The 20,838-nt window shown below is 56.5% G+C and overlaps 1 protein-coding gene across 7 annotated transcripts; it reads left to right on the top strand.

Moving 5' to 3' along the window:
* The first annotated feature begins 349 nt into the window (after positions 1–349).
* Positions 350–20,636, top strand: ZMIZ2 (zinc finger MIZ-type containing 2). Of its 7 annotated transcripts, none has more exons than XM_039462110.2 (19): positions 350–423; positions 8,217–8,328; positions 8,454–8,568; positions 8,969–9,171; positions 9,409–9,592; positions 9,881–10,141; positions 10,949–11,128; positions 11,820–11,897; positions 12,093–12,261; positions 13,105–13,249; positions 13,351–13,561; positions 14,494–14,599; positions 14,875–15,032; positions 16,372–16,439; positions 16,890–16,958; positions 17,306–17,550; positions 18,128–18,297; positions 18,382–18,624; positions 19,456–20,636. In XM_039462110.2, exons 2-19 carry the CDS (start codon positions 8,279–8,281, stop codon positions 19,561–19,563), a joined length of 2,763 nt encoding a protein of 920 aa, XP_039318044.1. In that variant the 5' UTR covers positions 350–423; positions 8,217–8,278; the 3' UTR covers positions 19,564–20,636. The 7 variants fall into 7 exon arrangements, with proteins under 7 accessions (XP_039318044.1, XP_039318048.1, XP_039318046.1 ...); XM_039462112.2 differs by lacking the exon at positions 350–423 and adding an exon at positions 511–784 and having other exon boundaries at positions 9,065–9,171; XM_039462109.2 differs by lacking the exon at positions 350–423 and adding an exon at positions 512–784.
* Positions 20,637–20,838: the final 202 nt, after the last annotated feature.

Raw genomic sequence — 20,838 nt, 5'->3', positions numbered from 1 at the left:
GAAAGCGAACTTGTTCGGTTAAGTTTGATTTTCTGCTTTAACGAGAGGCTTCCCGAGTCCCTTAACGAGATCCCCTCCCACAAGTGGCACTCCAGGTCTCTCCGCCTCCCTGTCGTGTCTCCGCCCGCCCGACCACAGCAATGGACTCCCAGGAACAGAGGCAGCGCGGGCGGGGCGGGTGGGGGAAGGGCCAGGACTCACTCTTCCTTTCCTCCTCCTCCGGGGCCCGCCCCAGCCCTGGCCCCGCCCCGGCTCTCTGGCTCCGCCTCCTCCTCACGACCCCGCCCCGGCACATTGGCTCCACCGCCCACTCGGCCCCGCCCCGGGGCCCTGGCCCCGCCTCCGCCACCCGGTCCCGCCCCGCTCCCGGCGGACTGAAAGCAGGAAGCGCGCGGTGTGTCCGCCGACGCCGCATTCGGAAAGGTGTGGAGGGGGCTGGGGGCGCAGGTCGTGGTCAGGCTGCGTCTCCTGCCCGCCCAGCCACCTGCGGCCCTGGCCCCAACCCCGCCGCTTTGGGCCGCTCAGGCTCGCGGCCGCCCCTGCCCCGAGCGCCGGCTCGGGGCTCCGCTGCTCTGGCCTGGGAGGCGGGGCCGGCTGCGCGGCGTCATGCATATGCATGAGCGGCGCGGCGGCGGCTCCATTGTGCCCTCGGAGCGGGCGGCGGCGCGATGGCGCGGGTGGCGGCGGCCCCGGGGCGGCTGGCGGCGCGGAGGGCGGGCTGAGCGCATGGAGCGGCGCGGGCCGGGGGCCGCCACGGCGAGGGGCCGGGCCAGGCCGGGCGGAGGTGAGCGGGGCCCTGGGGGTGGCCCCTGGAAACGCCGTCCGCCGGCAGGTGCGGGCCGGCGGGGGCGGGCAGGTGCGGCAGGTGCGAGCGGGCAGGTGCGGGCGGGCAGGTGTAGCCGGTCCCCCGGGGTGCCCCGGTCCCGCTGCGGCGCCACCATAGGGTACCCAGCCGGGCTGGGGCTGGAGGCTCTGCCGCCCACCTGCCGGCACCTGCCACGCGTGCGTCGTGGTCTTGGTCTTGGTCAGGCTCGGCCCCGTGGACGTCAGGGTCGTCCAGCCCTCCCCTGAGTCTTTGTTGGAGGGTGGCCGAGGGGTGTAAGCGGCTCTCGAGGTTCTCCTGAGTGCTGAAGGCTGGCCGGGCCTTCGCTCCAACCTGATCGTTCCTGGCTCTGGGGCCAGGCAGTCTCACCTTCATGATACGCCCCTCCGCTCCCACTGACGTGCCCACCAGCAGGGCGATGTGGGGGCCCGCCGAGGCAGTCACCAGCCTGCGGAGGAGCTCTTCCGCTCCTGGGCTGAACGACGCTGACCTGCCAGCCCCCAGCTGGCAGTTTTGATGGGGACACCCCTTTTCAAGCTCGACATACTGAAGCTCAGGCGTGAGGATGCCCTGCTCCCCTGAGGTACCTTGTCTTCCCTAGTGCCCTGTTCCCGGCAGGTGTCCTTCACCGCGACCCCCACCCCCACCCGGTGCCTTGTTTACTCCTCCACCTACCCTGTCTCTTCCCCCGTTCCCTGGACCCTCTACCCTGCAGTGCTCTGCTTCCCCTTCTCCCTAGGGTGCCCTCTTTCCAGTATTACAGAACATCCATGGTGGTGTCTTTAATTTGTGTCATCACAGATTTCACAGGGACACACAGAACATGTGACTTGGTCTGAGACCGTGGTGATTACGGATAGGATGGACACAGACTCACCAGCAAGTTCTGGCAAGCTAGAACCAGAGGGCATCCCTTGATGCTTAGTGTGGAAACAGGAGAAGTGAAGGAATCTTAACTTCCAGGGGCACTGACGTCTAGCCCTTGTCATGCATAGGGTGTAGTTACAACCTGCAAATGCAAATGAGGAGAACAAGCAGGTGACAGTTGCCAGTGTAGATTTCTGAAGGACAGGTCTAAGATGTTTGTGGAGCATCCTGATGATTGGGATTGAGCTCCCAAGGGCTGATGACATGAAGGTGGTCATGTGTCCTCAGGCCTTGGTTGCCACCAGATACCCATCGTACACATTGTAAACTGATGCCAGGTTAAGGTTGTTCCTTCAGCTGTTCACTAAAATGTCTCATGCCTGGGCCATTGCTCATTCCTGGACTTTTTGATGAACTCTGCATCTTGACTTATCCTTACACTGAGGCAGTTTAGTATTGTGGCCTTACAGATAGAGGGGCAGGACTTCTGGGTACCTGTACATGTGAGCACCCTACCTTTTGCTACCAAGGACCCTGTTCCTGCCCCATTTCAGAGCCATCATTTCTTCGAGACCCTTTGACTCCACCGTCACTTAGGTTGGATCTGGATCCTGACCCCGTAACCTTGGAGACAGTGAGTCCTGATTTGTGACCTATTGAGAAGGGTTGGCCTGCCACAGGGTCCACTCACTGGTCCTGCTCCTAGCTTACTAGGCAGGCAGAGAGGTGGCATGGAACAAGGCTCAGGAGGTTAACCAGGAGACTTAGGGGTGCAGCTGCTCTGGGACACTTGGGGAAGAAAGGTTTGGGTAGTGAGTTCTGTCGCTCTATGTCTAGAGGAAGCTGTGATCTGAACCCCAGAAAGTCTTGTGGCCTTCTAGACTGACCTTGTCCATCTGTCAAGAGGTCCTAGCTTCAAGCTGGAGTTAGTATACAAGGAAAGCCCCTCTGTGGGCATGGGCCTTGCATGATCTGGGATCCAGGTTCCAGGCTCCAGGCTTGTTCCCAGCCCAGACTCAGAGCCAGGGAATAGGAGGAGGTTCTGCACACACAAAACACAGAACGCTTCCCTATGGTCAGGAGCAGAGAGTCAAGGATACCAGACCTGGAGACTGTGAGTCTTCCCAGAGAGACTGTCCTCAGAGAGGAGACCAGAGGCATGAGTTCGGGTCGGCAGGAAATCCCCCTTTGCAGTGAAGAGTAAGCTCAGAGGGAACTGGAAATCTTTGTGGTCTCTGTCCACAGCAGAGAAGCATCAAGGGTGGAATTCCCCAAGCCCATGTGACATAGGAGCCTGCTGTGGGCTCCTCCCCTCCCTGTACCTGGCCTGTGCCCCTTCTCCCCAGCTCTCTGCATTTCCTAGAACTGAGACTCTCAAACTAGTCCCTGGACCAGCAGCAGCAGTAGCTGCAAACTTGTTAGAAATTCCAGACTTAGGCCCCAGCCCATCCTACTGATTTTAGGTGGAGCTGGGCAGCCTGTCATCACCAGCTGAAAGTTGGCTTTGACATGCTGCCATTGGGGAACTGCTGCCCTAGGTGACCTAAAATGAGGGAGTTCTGCATCACGTACGGCCGGCCCTCTGAGGCCTTTGACCAGGGGCGGGGGAGCAGGGCACATCTGCTTGCCTGCCAGATTCCCTCCCTGTGCTTCTTGGGACAGCAAAGTGGCCAGGCCAACCCAACTAACTCTCCAGCGGGGAAAGATGGTCACAGCAGTTCTGCGGAGACAGAAGGCTGGTAGTAGCAATTGCATTGTAATTAAACTTTTTATTTTGAAATTATTGGCTGGACACGGTGGTGCACACCTCTGTTCCCAGCACTTTGGGAGGCTGAGGTGGGCAGATCACTTGAGGTCAAGAGTTCAAGACCAGCCTGGCCAACATGGTGAAAGCCCATGTCCACTAAAAATACAAAAATTAGCTGGGCATGGTGGTGCACACCTGTAGTCCCAGCTACTCAGGAGGCTGAGGCAGGAGAATTGCTTGAACCTGAGAGGCGGAGGTTGCAGTGACCTGAGATCGCACCACTGCATTCCAGCCTGGGTGACACAGCAAGATTCCATTTCAAAAAAACAAAGAAATTGTAGATTCATGTGCATTATAAGAAATGACACAGATTCATTCTACCCTTTACTCAGTTTCCGTCAATGGAAACATCTTGGAAAACTCGAGTGCAACATTGCACCAGGACACTACATTGATACAGTAAAGAGGTTATAGCCTGTTGCCTTTTTTTTTTTTTTTTTTTTTTGAGACGGAGTTTCGCCCTTGTTACCCAGGCTGGAGTGCAATGGCGGGATCTCGGCTCACCGCAACCTCCGCCTCCTGGGCTCAGGCAATTCTCCTGCCTCAGCCTCCTGAGTAGCTGGGATTACAGGCACGTGCCACCATGCCCAGCTAATTTTTTGCACTTTTAGTAGAGACGGGGTTTCACCATGTTGACCAGGATGGTCTCGATCTCTCGACCTCGTGATCCACCCGCCTCAGCCTCCCAAAGTGCTGGGATTACAGGCTTGAGCCACCGCGCCCGGCGCCTTTTATTTTTATTTATTTTTTTTAGCCAGTCTTGCTCTGTTGCCCAGACTATAGTGCAGTGGTGAGATCTCAGCTCACTGCAACCTCTGCCTCCTGGCTTCAAATGATTCTCCTGCCTCAGTCTCTCAGATTGCTGGGATTACCACGCCCGGCTAATTTTTATGCTTTTAGTAGAGACAGAGTTTCACCACGTTGGCCAGGCTGATCTCGAACTTCTGACCTCAAATGAGCCGCCCACCTCGGCCTCCCCAAAGTGCTGAGGTTACAGGCGTGAGCCTGTTGCTCAGCCTGTTGCCTTCTTATATTCACACCCACTTTTCTCCTGCCAACATTATAGAAATGGAGAAGAGATTAATACTTTTCTCCCTTACCCCCTCATTTAACCCCTGGCAATCACTAATCTGTTCTCCGTTTCTTTAATTTTGTGTCAAAAATGCTAAATAAAGGAGTCATACACCCTATAGCCTCTTGGGATTGGCTTTTTCCACTCAGCATAATTCTCTGGAGATTCATCCAGGTTGTTGGGTGTATCAGTAGTTCATTCCTTTATATTGCGTCCGGGCTATGGATGTGCCACAGTTGGTCTAACTATTTAGCCATTGAAGGACATCTGGACTGTTTCCATTCCATAGCTATTACAAATAAAGCAGTTATAAACATTTGTGTACAGGTTTTTATGTGAACATAAGTTTTTATTTCTCAGATAAATGCCTACAAGTGCAGTTGCTGGGTCATAGTAGGGTAGCTGTGTGCTTAGTTCCATATGATACGGCCAGACTGTTTTCCAGAGTGGCTGTACATTTTATATTCCCACTAGTAATGTGTGAGAGATCCAGTTTCTCCTTGCCAGCATTTAGTGATGTCACTATTTTTTATTTAGCCATTCCGATGGATATATAGTGATATCTCACTGTGGTTTTCATTTGCATTTCCCCACTGACTAGTGATGCTGAGCATCTTTTCATATGCTTATTTGCCATCTGCATATTCTCTTTGGCAAAGTGTCTCTTTATGTTTTTTGCTTATTTGCTAATTGGAGTTTTTTATTGTAAGTTTTTTTTTAGTTTTGAGAATTCTGTATTTTATTTTTATTTTAAATAATGGTTCACTCTGTCATCCAGGCTGGAGTATAGTGGCAGGATCATGTCTCACTCCAGCCTCTACCTTCTGGAGTCAAGTGATCCCCCCACTGCAGCCTCCTGAGAAGCTGGGACCACAGGTACATGCCACTACACCCGGCTAATTTTTAAATTTCTTCAGGAGACGGCATCTCACTATGTTGCCCAGGCTGTTCTTGAACTCCTGGGATCAAGCAGTCCTGCATCGGCCTCCCAAAGTGCTAGGATTATACGTGTGAGCCACTGTGCCTGGCTGAAAATTCTTTATGTGTTCTAGTTACTAGTTCTTTGTTGGATATGAAGCTTGCAAATATTTCTCCTGGCTGGTAACTTACCTTTTCATCCTCTTGGCGGGGCATTTCACAGAGGAAAAATTTAATTTTGATGAAGTCCAGTTTATCAGTTTTCTTTTTTGGATCATACTTTTGGTATCAGGTCTAAGAACTCTCTGGTCTAGATTGCAAACATTTTTTTCTATGTATTTTCCTCAACATTTTATAGATTTATGTTTTATAGTTAAATCTATAAACCATTTTGAATTACTTTCTGTATAAGGTGCAAAGTTTAGGTGGGTTTTGTTTGTTTGTTTGTTGTGATGCCCAGTTGCTCCACTGTCCTAGCACCACTGGTTGGAAAGGCTGACCTTACTCCTTTGAAATGCTCTTGCACCTTTGTCAGACATCATTGTGGCCTATTTATGCAGATCGGTTTCGAATTCTCTGGTCTCGCCTATTGGTCCATGGTTCTGATCCCCTGTTGGTACCACACAGTTTTGATTACCATATCTATATTCTAAGTCCTAAAATGTGTATGTGGCTGCTCAAGGCCCCACCCAGCAGATCTGGGGAGGAGATTCTGGCTTTTGGTAGGTTGCTCTGTCCCCCAACGTCACTGTTCCCAAGTCAGGCTGTGGGACTGGGATTGCCAGCCCTGCCTTGCCTAGCTGGGCCATCTCCACTCCCAGGCCTGTCCTGGCCCAGAGTCCAGGTTCCTGGAGCCTTCTGGAGCCATCAGCCCGTTTTTTTCTTGCCCCTGCTTCCTGAGCAGGACTTGGTGGGGGGGGTGGGGCAAGGGGAGGAGCCCATGGGAATCAAGTCTTGCCTCCCCTGAGGGTGTGAGGAAGTCCAGACCACTGCCCTCTCCCTCTTCCCTAATTGGTACCTCCCCGGTCTCAGTGCTTGCTGGTGGGAAGATCAGTGAAAAGCCACATGCTCAGGCTCCCGAGACAGAGCTCAGCTCTACGTCTCACCTGCTCTGGGGTCCTGGGCATACAGGTCACCCTCAGAAACTCCAGGTCTGTATTTTGAGGGGTGAGGCTGTTGCTACCTCCATTGGTGAGGCCCTCTGTTAGCACAAGAAATGGCAGCCTAGATGAACGTGGGGCCACCCTCTCCTGGGGCAGGGAGAGGCCTTGTGAGTGCTGTGATGGCAAGATGGCACCAGCGGTCAGCACACTTCGGGTGTGTGTGTGCGTGTCAGCCTTGCAGCCCCTAAAAGGCAGTGATATCCAAGGCGAGCATGCCCCTTCCTTCCCCGGGGACTCCTGAGAAACAGCTGAAATGGCCTCTCACACACCCACTCCTTGGGCTGTGCCACAGCCAGTGTGTCTCTGTGGACAGCCCAGGCAGGCAGAAGTGGATGTGACAGGTGGTCTTGGGAGTGTCAGGACCCAGGGTAGTGCCAGTGAAGGCCCTTTGGCGACAGTCCAGGGACAGGGCCCCAGGGGATGTCTGGGCCCGCTTTGGTAAGGGGCTTGCTTGTGGCAGTGTGGGAAGGTGTGGCACTTGGAGGCAACCTGAAGGTGTGGTCACTTCCATGGCTTGTTTACTCAATGGGGAGAGTAAACTTAGCATAGCACGTAGAAGTCCCATGGTGCCAGCACTATGGTCCTGCGAGTGTCCACCTGTTGCATTCCTCCCTGACACACCCCCTCTGCTGCCCTTTCCTGAGCACCAGGTCCCCAGGGTCCACTCAGCCCCATCTTGCAGAGTCACTTGAGCATCCCCCAAGCCCCCTGCTTAGAAACACTGGCCAAGTCACAGTCCCTGCCTTCTCCTGTTGAGCACTCCTTGGGGGTGTCATGGATGGGCCACTGGGTCTGCCTGGCCCCTATGACCATATCAGCTTCAGGCAACCCCCACTTGGTGGCATTGGGTCAGTTCTGAGGTCCCCTTGCCTGGAGCCCTTCTGCTGCCCTGAGGAGGGCCCTCTTGGTGGGAGGGGCTGCCCGCCAGGTCCTGCGTTACTGGCCCAACACCCCATTTCAGGAGGTATCCTGCACTTCCCTCCCAAGGCCAGGATGGAGGGTTATTGGTTGACCACTGCACTCTCCTTCTTGGCTTTCCCAGCCCCTGGCCTCCAGAACTGCCTGTGCCCCTACCTGGCCTACTTAGGGTAGGTAAGACCTTGAGCAGGGAGTCTGCCCACCCCCACTGGCCTTCTGTCCTTCACCCTAGGGCCTTCTGGGGGGTTCCTGGCTACTGGCTCGTCTCTAAATCCCAGTTTCTACAGGGTGGCTAAGATTGTCCCTGACTTTATATGGATATCCAGCCCTTGGTGTGAGTAGGAGAGTGGGGAAAGTATTTGGAATCAGGAACGCTATCTCTAAGGTTGATCCAGTGACTCTGGGTGGCAGGGCCTGGATCAGAAAGGGTTCATGCTGGCTGCCAGGCTGGGTTTGTGGGGGCAGAACATCACCAGAGTGGGTGGGGTGGGCCAGTGCCAGGCTCCTCCACTGCCTTGCCTGCCATCGGAGCCCAGGTGTCCTTTATTGAGAAAAGGGTGGGGCCTGGTGGTACTGGGGTCCTTCCACCCTGCTGAAAGGGTCTCCTGGCTGCATCTCAGCTAACATCCCTTCCCTCCTGTTGGGCAGCCAGAGCATCTGAGTTCCAGATAAACACTGTCAAACCCGGCCTGTAGGCTGCTCCATTGCCAATGAACTCCATGAACCCCATGAAACCTGCCCTGCCCCCCGCGCCACACGGGTGAGTGTGGGCCCCTCTACCCACCCCTCAGGTCCTGGGGTTGGGGGTGGCGTTTCTGGAAGGTCCTGGACTCTTGGACACCGATGGCTTCCGGACCCAGGCCTCAGCAGCCTCTCTCCCTGCAGTGATGGTTCATTCGCGTACGAGTCTGTGCCTTGGCAACAAAGCGCCACTCAGCCAGCTGGATCACTGTCCGTGGTCACTACTGTGTGGGGAGTTGGCAACGCGACACAGAGCCAGGTAAGCACCCACTGGGGCCCCGTCCCCAAGTCGACAGAGCCTCCCAGCACTTGGCAGTGCTTAGTGCCTCCTTAAAGCTCTGAGAGAGAGGCTGAGAGGTGAGGACAGAGAGATTGAGGCATGACATGAGGATGGGGCCTCCTGAGTCCCCTAAATCTTCGGACACTGGTTCTCTTTCCACACCTGCTGTGGGATTTTCTTCTCCGGTCTTCACCTAGCCTTCACAGAATGCCCTGACCTACCTATGGACAGCTGCTTTCCCTGCTTCTGTGTGATACCCCGTCCCCTCCACCAATCCCCCAACCCACTTGCCAGGCCTCTTGGTTTCTAGCACTTTGGAGCTGCTGCATGAAGCATGTTGTTTGGCTGGTTCCCTTTGGTGATTCCTGCTTCCTCATAGGTTTTGGGGAACCCCATGGGCCCTGCAGGGAGTCCCTCTGGTGGCTCCATGATGCCTGGTGTGGCAGGGGGCAGCTCCGCCTTGACCTCCCCACAGTGCCTGGGACAGCAGGCGTTTGCTGAAGGTGGCGCCAACAAGGGCTACGTGCAGCAAGGCGTGTACAGCCGTGGGGGCTACCCTGGGGCCCCCGGCTTCACCACCGGGTAAGCAGGTCCCCTCAACTGGCAGGTGTGCTAGGAGCCATCAGCCTGGCAGGCACCTGAGGACTGTGGCGCTGATCAGCTGGACATTGCCTCTCTGCTTTCCGCCAGCTCCGACAGCTGTCATGGAGGGTCTAGAAAGAACGGGCTCCCCCTGGGTGCTGCATGCCTCTGGGGTAAGCATGGTCCTGGCCCTCATGAGCCCATGCAGAGAGTGTGGCAATCCTGTGTCTCCTGCAGGTATGCAGGCGGACCGGGGGGCCTGGGCCTCCCCTCACACGCTGCAAGACCCTCCACCGACTTCACGCAAGCGGCAGCTGCTGCTGCAGTGGCTGCTGCTGCAGCCACTGCCACCGCCACGGCCACAGCCACTGTGGCTGCTCTCCAGGAGAAGCAGAGCCAGGAGCTGAGCCAGTATGGAGCGGTGAGCCCCCTCAGCAGCTCCTCCCACATGGCAGCCAGCCTGAGGGCCTGGGAGGAGGTACTCATCCAGGCAGTGGGCTCCAGGGACAAGCATGGAATATGCCAGGGCTCACGAGGCCAGTAAGAGAGAGATGTGTGGGAAGAAGTGAGGGTCTGAGGGGAGGTTTCTGCGCTGTCCTGTGAAATGGTATGGTGCCCACCCTGGTGGGTGGGTGGGTGGGTGGTGTCTCTATCTTGTGGAGCCCTTTGTGGGTGGGGCCTGGACCATTCTTCTTTATTCTCTTCCTAGATGGGGGCCGGACAGTCTTTTAACAGCCAGTTTCTGCAGCATGGAGGTCCCCGGGGGCCTAGTGTCCCCACTGGCATGAACCCTACTGGCATGGGAGGGGTGATGGGCCCCTCCGGCCTCTCCCCCATGGCTATGAACCCCACCCGGGCAGCAGGAATGGCACCCTTGTATGCAGGGCAGCGCCTGCCTCAACATGGGTATCCTGGGCCTCCCCAGGCCCAGCCACTGCCCCGACAGGGGGTCAAGAGAGCGTACTCTGAGGTGAGTGTCCAGACCGCCTAGTTTGGGGCCTTGGGTACCAACTCCCTCACCCAGGCACCCTTTAGAGCTGTGGTAAAGAACAGGCTTCTGCCAGGTGCGATGGCTCATGCCTGTAGTTCCTATACTTTGGGAGGCTGAGGAGGGCAGAGCCCTTGAGCTCAGGAGTTTGAGACCAGCCCGGGCAACATGGCAAAACCCTGTCTCTACAAAAATTAGCCTGGTGTGGTGGCACGTGGATCGCCTGAGCCCAGAAAGTCGAGGGTGCAGTGAGATGTGATTGCTCCCCTGCACTCCAGGCTGGGCAACGGGAATGAGACCCTGTTTCCAAAACAAGAGCAAAGGCCAGGCGCAGTGGTTCACACGTGTAATCCCAGCGCTTTGGGAGGCCGAGGCAGGCGGATCACTTGAGGTCAGGAGTTTGAGACCACCTGGCCAACGTGGTGAAACCCCATCTCTACTAACAATACAGAAAATGAGCTGGGTATGGTGGTGCTCACCTGTAATCCCAGCTACTTGGGAGGGTGAGGCAGGAGAATCACTTGAACCTGGGAGGCGGAGGCTGCAGTGAGCCAAGATCGTGCCACTGCACTTCAGCCTGGGTGACAAAATGAGACTGTTTCAAAAAAAAACAAAAAGGCTTCTGCGTGTGAGAACTGCCTATGCCAGACAGTGTCACAGCAGAATCTTCAAGGGGACCAAGAAATCTTCATTCTCCCAACCCTGCCACACATGAGACTCTGCTTTCGTTCTGGAACCAGCTCCCCTGACGCCTCTTTTCTCCCCTCGGGCATTTTGCCTCTTGTTCAGGTGTATCCAGGGCAGCAGTATCTGCAAGGAGGCCAGTACGCACCCAGCACCGCCCAGTTTGCGCCCAGCCCCGGGCAGCCCCCTGCCCCCTCCCCCTCCTACCCTGGGCACAGACTGCCCCTGCAGCAGGGCATGAGCCAGTCCCTGTCTGTGCCCGGCCCCACGGGACTGCATTACAAGGTAGGGCAGGCTCCTCCAGGCCCTGTGCCGGGCTCCTTGCTGAGTGCTGTGGGACACACGGGACCTTGGGGCAGTCCTGTCCTCGAGAGTGACAGGGTGGCTAAAGTGGGCAGCAGGGTGTGTGGGTCCATATGTGCTAATGTACCACAGCTCTAGATGAGATGGGGGTGGGGGTTGGGGGATCCTGACCAGTGCAGGAGCAGCTCCAGGGGTTTGGGATCTAGTTCCGAAAGTACCCTCTACAAGATTTGTACGTCTCAGGGGCATCCAGTGCAGGGAGCAGCAGGCAGGTACCCAAGACATTTGAATGTCCTTTATGGAAAAGTGTCCTCATTTTTTCTGCTCGCTGCAGAGAAATCCAGTGAGAAGACAGGCCCTTGCTGCTGGCCATGCACCCTTTCTGGATGCATGGGCAGAGCGCACCTCCCTGGAAGCCTGGGTGCGCCGGGTGGTGCAGCTGGAGGGAGGAGGGGGGAGGGCTTAGTGTGCCTTTGTCTTTTCAGCCCCTCTCACCTGTGTGATCACTTTCCTGTGGCCATGATTGCTTTAAGTAGTGTTGCTTGTAGATTATTTGGAAGATACAAGAAAGTGTAAAGAAGACCATTTATGGCGGGCTTCTAGAAATCAGGTCCAGGGGGCCCAGCTGGGGTCAGGCTGGAGCCCCAGGTGCATGCGGTTTTCTCTCCCGCAGCCCACAGAGCAGTTCAACGGGCAGGGCACCAGCTTCAACGGGGGCAGCGTCGGCTACAGCCAGCCCGGCCTGAGTGGGGTAGGGGGCCTGGCCGGGCGGATGGGCCGGGAGGCTCACAGGGTGGGCAAATGGAGAGAGGGTGATTCGGCAGGCACCCCTGGGGCTGCCTCCTGCCCACCTCTGTTTTCATGGTTCCCAGTGGGTGCTCCGTGAACAGACTTTACCCCATCCCCCCCGGCATTCTGCCTTGACTGTTTGTGCTCAACCCTACAGCCTGCCCGTTCCATCCCGGGCTATCCCAGTTCCCCACTGCCAGGGAATCCCACACCACCCATGACCCCAAGCAGCAGCGTCCCTTACATGTCACCAAGCCAAGAGGTCAAGTCTCCCTTCTTGCCTGATCTCAAGCCCAGCCTCAACTCCTTGCATTCATCGCCCTCTGGTGAGTCTGTGCACTCTTGGGACAACAGGGGTGACAAGGCCAGGGTGGGTATGAGGGAATCACAGGACTCCAGAGAGTCCTATAGGAGCTTGGGGGACACGAGGTGGCTGCCATATCCCTAAGAAAAGGGCTGGGTGTGGTGGCTCACACTTGTATATCCCAGCCTTGGGAGGCTGAGCACAAGCGTTCAAGGTTATAGTGAGTATGATCTTGCCACTGCACTTCAACCTGGGTGACAAACTGACACCCTGTCTTTAAAAAAGCCAAGGATTCCATCTTCTTAAAGGCCTTTAAGTCGATTAGTGCCAAGCCTTCACCTTTTTTTTTCTGTTTGTGGCTGTCTTTGCAAACTGTTGGAGGCTGTGGGTCTTCTCACTAGAAAAGTACTCCTGTGCACAAAATTTTGCATATAATTTCAGGGGATTTATGAACCCCTGAAGGCCATTCCAGGGAGACCACAGCAACAAAAGCTGGGATTGTAGAACTCGAAATGAAGCTGTAGGGCAACTGCAGGTGGCCCTCACACATCTTGGCCTCCCAGTCTCTCTGAAAGCACTGGAAACGCCTTTTGTCTGGGTTGGGAACATGTTCCTCTATTATGGTTTAGGGGACACTGGCCAGGCTGCCGAGGCAGGAGGCAGTGTCCAGGCCTCAGGGGAGATCCCGCCCATGGCCCCAGCCCCAGGGTCCCACTCAGGCCTGCCAAGCAGTGCCTGACAGGAGGAACTCCCTTCGCCAAGCTCGCTGCAGTGAATGTGGCCAGGGAGCGACTGTCCTCCTTGAGTGGCACAAGACGCGCCTGCTGGGGCAGCCCAGCTCACAGCTAGTGGCCTTTGCTTCCAGGAAGCGGGCCTTGTGATGAGCTGCGGCTGACCTTCCCTGTGCGCGATGGGGTGGTCCTGGAGCCCTTCCGTCTGCAGCACAACCTGGCTGTGAGCAACCACGTCTTCCAGTTGCGAGACTCAGTCTACAAGACCCTGATGCTGAGGTGAGCTCCGCCTGGCCCCCATCTGACCCCTACGTGGCCCTGTTCCCCCTCCCACACTTTCAGGGCCCCTTTTCTGGGTGTCCACCCATCTTCCTGAGCAGGCCTGACCTGGAGCTGCAGTTCAAGTGCTACCACCATGAGGACCGGCAGATGAACACCAACTGGCCAGCCTCGGTGCAGGTCAGCGTCAACGCCACACCACTCACCATCGAGCGCGGCGACAACAAGACCTCGCACAAGCCGCTCTACCTGAAGCACGTGTGCCAGCCAGGCCGCAACACCATCCAGATCACCGTCACCGCCTGCTGCTGCGTGCGTGCCCCTGCGGCGCCTTGGGGGTGGAGCTGTGGGGCGGGGCCGGGTGTGGGCGGGGCCTGGGGCGGCCACGCACTGGGAGCGGAGCCAGGACCTGGGCGGGGTGGGCTGCAGCACCATCAGATCCTGCGGCCGCCTGCTGTAGCGTGCGTGCCCCGTTTGTGGATGGAGAGCAGGCCGTGGGGGCTTTATTTTTTCAGAAAAATGCGTTGCTTCTCCTTGTTACTGCCTTGTATTTACATTTTAATCTCATTCTTGCCCTTTAAGAAAAGGGATCCAGTAATACACCCTAGCTGTTTTTCAGTTAGAATAAATTGACTAGATATGATGCACACATTAATTATGTAAGAGAAACCAGGCTGTGCAGAAAGCTCGTGGAGCTCGGAGTCTCCGGCTGATCAAGCATTACCGGGTTCTAGGAAGCATCAGGGTCACCCTTGGGCTAGAGAAGAAAGACACAGCTTATGAGTGCACTCTTCAGCTTGTGAGGGCCTTGGGGACAGGGTGGCCACACATCACATTCTCTGGGATGTGGCAGATGTCAACATAGACCCAGCGTCTGTGACTGTGGATGTGCAAGCAGGGGGACATTCAAGGGGACTTGAGGTGATTCTCCTGATGGAGAGGGGTGACTGGGTAATGTTAGACAGCAGGCAGGATTCTCAGCACAGCTGTAGAGATAGGTACAAGTGTGGACAGGGGCACTGAGGCCAGGGTCACCGGGGCTCCCCAGGAAAGACAGCCAGATGGGGCCAACTGAGGAGTGTGGCAGGCTAACCTTAACCCCCTACCCCCAGCCCACGCTGCCCTCAGCCTCATCCCTTCCCCACCTGGCAGACCCTGAGACACACACCCCAGCACACCCTTTCTCTGACCAAGGTGGCCCTTGGATTGACTCCCCCCAGTGATGTCCTCCTGTTGTGTTGCAGTCCCACCTCTTCGTGCTGCAGCTAGTGCACCGCCCCTCGGTCCGCTCGGTGCTGCAGGGCCTCCTCAAGAAGCGCCTCCTGCCTGCCGAGCACTGCATCACCAAGAGTGAGTGGCCCTGGCCCCAAAGCTGCCGAGCAGCCATGCTCCTTCTGTCTGGCCCATGCCCAAGCTGAACATTGCTCCTTGCAGGAACCTCCCCATGTCATACAAGGCCATCTTCTTGGACAGGTGGCTCTGCAGTAGGGGCAGTGGTTAGCTCCAAGTGGCCCCTCAGAGCCGTCAGTGGGTCAGTGACTGGGTCTCTGCCAGGTTGCCATCCCCATTCACACCTCCCCATCTTGGGGACCCTTTACTCAAGTCCTTTACTTTGTTGATGTCAGTAAAGCGGAACTTCAGCAGCGGCACCATCCCTGGCACCCCTGGGCCCAACGGAGAGGACGGGGTGGAGCAGACAGCTATCAAGGTGTCCCTGAAGTGCCCCATCACCTTCCGCAGGATCCAGCTCCCTGCCCGAGGTCATGACTGTCGCCACATACAGGTAGGTGATTACTGCAGAACTTTGCCAGAATTTGCTGCTGCTAAAATAATCTTGAGCCAATACATCACTATCAACCTCTGGACAGGCATGAACTCCCGAGTGCCTTGGCTGTCAGGCTGATAGGACAGAACTCCCCCGCCAAGGAGGCAGGTGGGCCAGGCTCCCTTGAAAGTATACTGTTTTTTCTTCCAAATATAATTACCATTTTACTAAATTTTTTACTGCCTGCTTCATTCATGGGGTTCAAGTTTTGAAAGGCGTAAGGTTGCAGGGTCCAGTCTTCTTCTGCCCTACCCCAAAGGTGACCATTGTTAGCATATCTGTCTTTGCAGAAATACTCTGGGTATGGACAAGTAGACACACAGCCCACTGTCTCTGTGGTTACATAGTGGTTCCTACTGCACAAACTATTCCGTGCTGTAGTTTTTCTTCTTTTAACACCATGTTCTGAGGCTGGGCACAGTGGCTCACACCTGTAATCCCAGCACTTTGGGAAGCCGAGGTTTGCGGATCATGAGGTCAGGAGTTCTAGGCCAGCCTGACCAGCATGGTGAAACCCCACCTCTACTAAAAATGCAAAAATTAGCCAGGCATAGGGCCGGGCGCGGTGGCTCAAGCCTGTAATCCCAGCACTTTGGGAGGCCGAGGTGGGTGGATCACGAGATCGAGAGATCGAGACTAACCTGGTCAACATGGTGAAACCCCGTCTCTACTAAAAATACAAAAAATTAGCTGGGCATGGTGGCGCGTGCCTGTAATCCCAGCTACTCAGGAGGCTGAGGCAGGAGAATTGCCTGAACCCAGGAGGCGGAGGTTGCGGTGAGCCGAGATTGCGCCATAGCACTCCAGCCTGGGTAACAAGAGCGAAACTCCATCTCAAAAAAAAAAAAAAAAAAAAAAAAAAAGCCAGGCATGGTGGTGCGCACCTGTAGTCCCAGCTATTCAGAAGGCTGAGGTAGGAGAATTGCTTTACCCCGGGAGGCGGAGGTGCAGTGAGCTGAGAACACACCACTGCACTTCAACCTGGGCAACAGAGTGAGACTTTGTCTCAAAACAAAAACAAAACAAAGACATACCATGTTCTGGAAGTGGGTCCCAGTCAGCACGGCTGCCCGAGTCTTGCTTTGGCCACATGGCATTCCAGTCCCAGTGAGAACTGTTTGGGCTGTTCCCAACCTTGAGCCATTGGAATGATGGTGCAGTGAAAACTTGGTACATGAAATATCTCAGATATGCATGTAAAGAAGTCACACATTCCTGAAAATGGGTCGCAGAGTGACCAGGTCTTCCTTGTCCTGCCCACAATGAGAAACTTAACTTTCTCCTCATCTCTCTATAGTGCTTTGACCTGGAGTCATACCTGCAGCTCAACTGTGAGCGGGGGACCTGGAGGTGCCCTGTGTGCAAGTGAGTCTCAGATGCAGCGTGTGATGGGGGAGGGGCTGGTGCTTTTAGAGGCTTTCATGGGTGAAACCTCCAACAGCATCATCGAAGACACAAGCCTGGTGGGAGAAGTCACCGTATGGACCAAGATTGTGCAGCTCAGCACAGAGAGCTCATATAGGGTGGCCTTATGCAGGGTCATCTCATGTAGTCACCTTTTACAGAGTCACTTCACCCAGGGTCACCGCATGCACAGGATCACTTCGTATTGTCACCTTACACAAGGGTCAGCTCACACAGGGTTACCTTATACTGTCACCTCACACAGGGTCAGCTCACACGGTCACCTTGTACAGTTGCCTCACAGGATTGCCTCATGCAGGTCACAGCTGACAGGGCTGAGAAACGACAGGGCCTGTGCCCAGGACAAGGTTGTGCAAGGCCTCTGAGCTGTGTCCCTTTTTTTCCCCACAGCAAGACAGCTTTGCTGGAGGGCCTGGAGGTGGACCAGTACATGCTGGGTATCCTGATTTACATTCAGAAGTAAGTGTCCTCTTCCCATGACCCCCGCATCTGTGGCCACCGGAGGGCAGCCCCAGGACATGGTGGGGGTGGATGTCCCTTGCCGAGTGCGGCCTTTGAGCCTCTTTCTGGCATGGAGCAGGCTGGAGTCCAGGCCAGGGATAGCGTGTGTGTCCTACCTGACTGTTGGTGCTGGGCCCAACGTCATGCTGGGCCCAACGTCATGCTAGGCGTGGAAGGTGCTAGGTGGCAGTGAGCATTTGAATGGGGGGGCCTGCCTGGAAACTTAGCCTAGGGCTGGGAAGGGCAGTGGATGCTGGGCAGGCAGGAGGGCAGGAGGTAACCGTTCCCCACATCTCCCTGCCCAGCTCTGACTATGAGGAGATCACCATCGACCCCACGTGCAGCTGGAAGCCAGTGCCCGTGAAGCCTGACATGCACATCAAGGAGGAGCCAGACGGGCCGGCCCTGAAGCGCTGCCGCACCGTGAGCCCCGCGCACGTGCTCATGCCCAGCGTGATGGAGATGATCGCCGCCCTGGGCCCTGGCGCTGCCCCCTTTGCCCCCCTGCAGCCCCCCTCAGTCCCTGCCCCCAGCGACTACCCTGGCCAGGGTAAGTACAGCAGGCCAGCCTCAAACCTCAGATGACCCTAGGCAAATGGCCCCTCTCCCCAGATCAGTCTCCTCACCTGCAAGAATGTGGCTATGCAGACCACATACCTAGGTTATCAATGTTTCCACGAGAAACATGCCACGGGGCACCTCCCATCTCGGGGACGTGGCAGTGAAGGCACAGTCTCGGCTATGGTCCTAGGAAACAGACAGCGGGGCCTCTACCCTTCCTTCCCTCTATGTGGAGTAAGGGGCTCTCGGCTAGAACACCTCCACAGACTGGCCCCATCTGGGGCCCCCCTCGGGGACCCACCTCACATGCTTGGTGCATTTGTTTGTGGCTGCTCCCATTCCTATAACCTCCGAGACCTTCACTCCTAGGAATGTCCCAAGGCCAATTCCCTTGGCAGCAATGAGAAGAAATGCCCTTTTCCAAATAGCGACTTCTGCAAAACCCGCTGTTGTTTGTGGGTGAGCACTGCAAGTCCCACCCATGCCACAGCCAGCTTCCCTCCTGGCCCCTCTGCCAGCAGTAGCCTTCCCCAGCCCTCACCCAGGGCCCAACTCTCCTCTCACAGGTTCCAGCTTCCTGGGGCCTGGAACTTTTCCTGAGTCCTTCCCACCCACCACGCCCAGCACCCCAACCCTTGCTGAGTTCACCCCGGGGCCACCCCCCATCTCCTACCAGTCTGACATTCCCAGCAGTCTCCTGACTCCAGAGAAGTCTGCTGCCTGCCTCCCAGGCCAGGTCAGTGCCATGCCAAGAGGCCAAGGGGGCCTGTCTCCCCAGGGGAGCCCCTGTGCTGTTTTAACAAATTCTCTCTGTCTGCAGGTGGCACCAGCAGGTCACCTGGACCCCACTCACAATCCTGGGACACCAGGACTGCACACCTCCAACCTTGGGGCCCCTCCAGGTCCCCAGCTGCACCATTCAAACCCTCCCCCAGTGTCCCGGCAGCCCTTGGGCCAAGCGAGCTTAGGGCCCGCAGGCGAACTGGCCTTCAGTCCTGCCGCAGGTGTGATGGGGCCCCCCAGCATGTCTGGAGCTGGGGAGGCCCCGGAACCAGCTCTGGATGTGAGTACCAGGCCCCATGCCAGGGAGTACGTGGGAGCCAGGGCTAGAGGTGGTGTGTCTGTTGTCCCTGGGTTCCGTGTGCTTTGTGGAAGGGAAGACAGTGATCCTTCAGAGAGCCAGTCAGATAAGGTCAACTAAATGCAACTTTAGTTCTCAAGTTAGGTACCTGGAGTAGCTGTGGGTGGGCTGTGATGTACCACATGTGTGTTCATGAGGGGCCTGGATGCCGTACGGGTGGACAGAGTCTCAGAGGAGACTGCACTGGAAGCTGACGCGTGGTCCTTAGAATCAGATTTCATCTGTCCATTTGCTCAGTAGTTCTGGGTCTTGACTCACAGGTGGAATGGGAGTGCAGACTCAGAACATGAAAGACGGAACAGACTGTCCCTGGACCATAATAGAAACTCATTGAAGTTCAACATGAAAAAAGTTAGGAAGAACAGCTCCAAGCAGAAAACCCTAGGGGCTTGGAATTCCACCACCAGCATTCACCTTGGGGAATCACGGTGGCGATCCCCACGCAGGCTGGTGCACAGAGTGCACGGAGTGGCTGCACTGCCTCGCATCCCCTTTTTTGGTGGTGGTGAACAGCGTGTTGCGAGCTGTACTAGCCTCAGAGCAGCCTTGCAGGGAGGCCCCAGAGGGTGGCATGTGCCCCCTTGAGCACTTGCAGGCCTGTGGTGGGGCCCTGCACCCGGCCAGTGTGTGGGGAGGGCCTGCTCGGTATCCCCACTGCACCTGGGGACAGGGCCAGGATGCGGTGACAGGATGATCACTCAGGTGTGGCCAGTCAGAGACCAAAGCTGCTAACATAGTTCACTTTGTCCTCAGCTGCTCCCAGAACTGACCAACCCCGATGAGCTACTGTCCTACTTGGGCCCGCCCGACCTCCCTACGAACAACAATGACGACCTGCTGTCTCTGTTTGAGAACAACTGATCCTGTGTTTACCCCAGGCCCAGGGGGGACACGCTCACAGATGTCACCACAGCCCTACCCTTAATGCCCAGCCCCATGGGACACCCGGTGGTCTTTCCCAAACCTCCCCCAAAACACACCTGGAGCCAGAGTCTTCTGCCGCCAGCCCTGCCCCTGAATTGGAAGCAGCCCTGTGCTCAGTTGGAGGGGCTCCCAAGCCGCAGCCCTCGCCACCTCCCTCTACCAAACCTGCTGCTGCAGAACGGTTTTTGCTGAGGTGCCCCTGTCCAGCCCTGCTCAGCCCTGTCCACACACACACACCGACACCCCTGGTCTCACTGCCTCGAACCTTGTCCTTCCACCTCTGCCTGCCCCCACCCAGCCTGCTTCTTGTCCAGTGTTGATCCTTCTGTTTCAACTCCTCTACTGGGCAGAGCTGGGCATCTGGCAGGGCTGGCTCTGTCCCCTGGGCCTCTGGCTCCAATGGCCCCTGTGCCCGGCAGTCCAGCTCTTGGAACCTGGCTGAATGGCAGCCTCTTGGGGGCCTGGAGCTCTGGCAGCCCAGCCGTGTGTGGTGTCGGGTTCCCCTCCCCACCCCAGCTTCAGGCAGAGGCCTCAGGGTGGGGGAGCTACAAAGCACAACAATGTACATAGTGTAGAAACACTAACAGCTGGGAGAGGGGAGCCAGCTGTCCAGCCAGCATGTTCCTGTTGTACAGCCCGGTCTCCCTGTGTGCTCTTCTCCTTCCTGTGTGCAGACAGATCAGGGAGGAACCTCCAGTGGGTAGGGGACAGCGAGTTTCAGCCTGGCCGAGGTGGGTGGGTGGGCTCTCAGATTCAGCTCTGTGTAAAAATTCTCCAGCGGGCTGTTCTCCCAAGTTCCCCTTCTCCGTGAAAGTGAAGAATTAGTACAGCTGTGTTTTTTAAAGCCACCTCTCTGTCTCCACCCCATGGGTCCACACCCAGGTGGGGGAGGAGGGAGCCACTGCATCTGTTGGCTCAGGGCCGAGCCTGTGCCTGTGTGAGCAGGGTGCCTGGGCTGTTGTGTCTCCTGTCTGTGCCGATCTCTATTAAAGGACTCCCTCTTGGTGGGCCTGGCTGAGTCCCTCCTTCGTGTTCCCAGAGACTGTGGTCTCAAGCCAGCGACCTGCCTGAAGCTTGGGCCTCTGCGCCTGCAAAGCCTGTGCTGGCTCTGGCGGCCAGGCTGACCTCCCAGTGGCTTTTAGGGCCCTGGGTTGAGCTCTGGATGTTCCAATTCAAGGCTTAGCTATTCCTGCCCCATAGTAAATTTCCTTT

The sequence above is a fragment of the Saimiri boliviensis genome, chromosome 10 (genome assembly GCF_048565385.1).
Source record: "Saimiri boliviensis isolate mSaiBol1 chromosome 10, mSaiBol1.pri, whole genome shotgun sequence".
NCBI lineage: Eukaryota > Metazoa > Chordata > Mammalia > Primates > Cebidae > Saimiri > Saimiri boliviensis.
The sequence above is the reverse complement of the archived record's forward strand: the minus strand, read 5'-3'. Positions and strand labels throughout refer to the sequence as shown.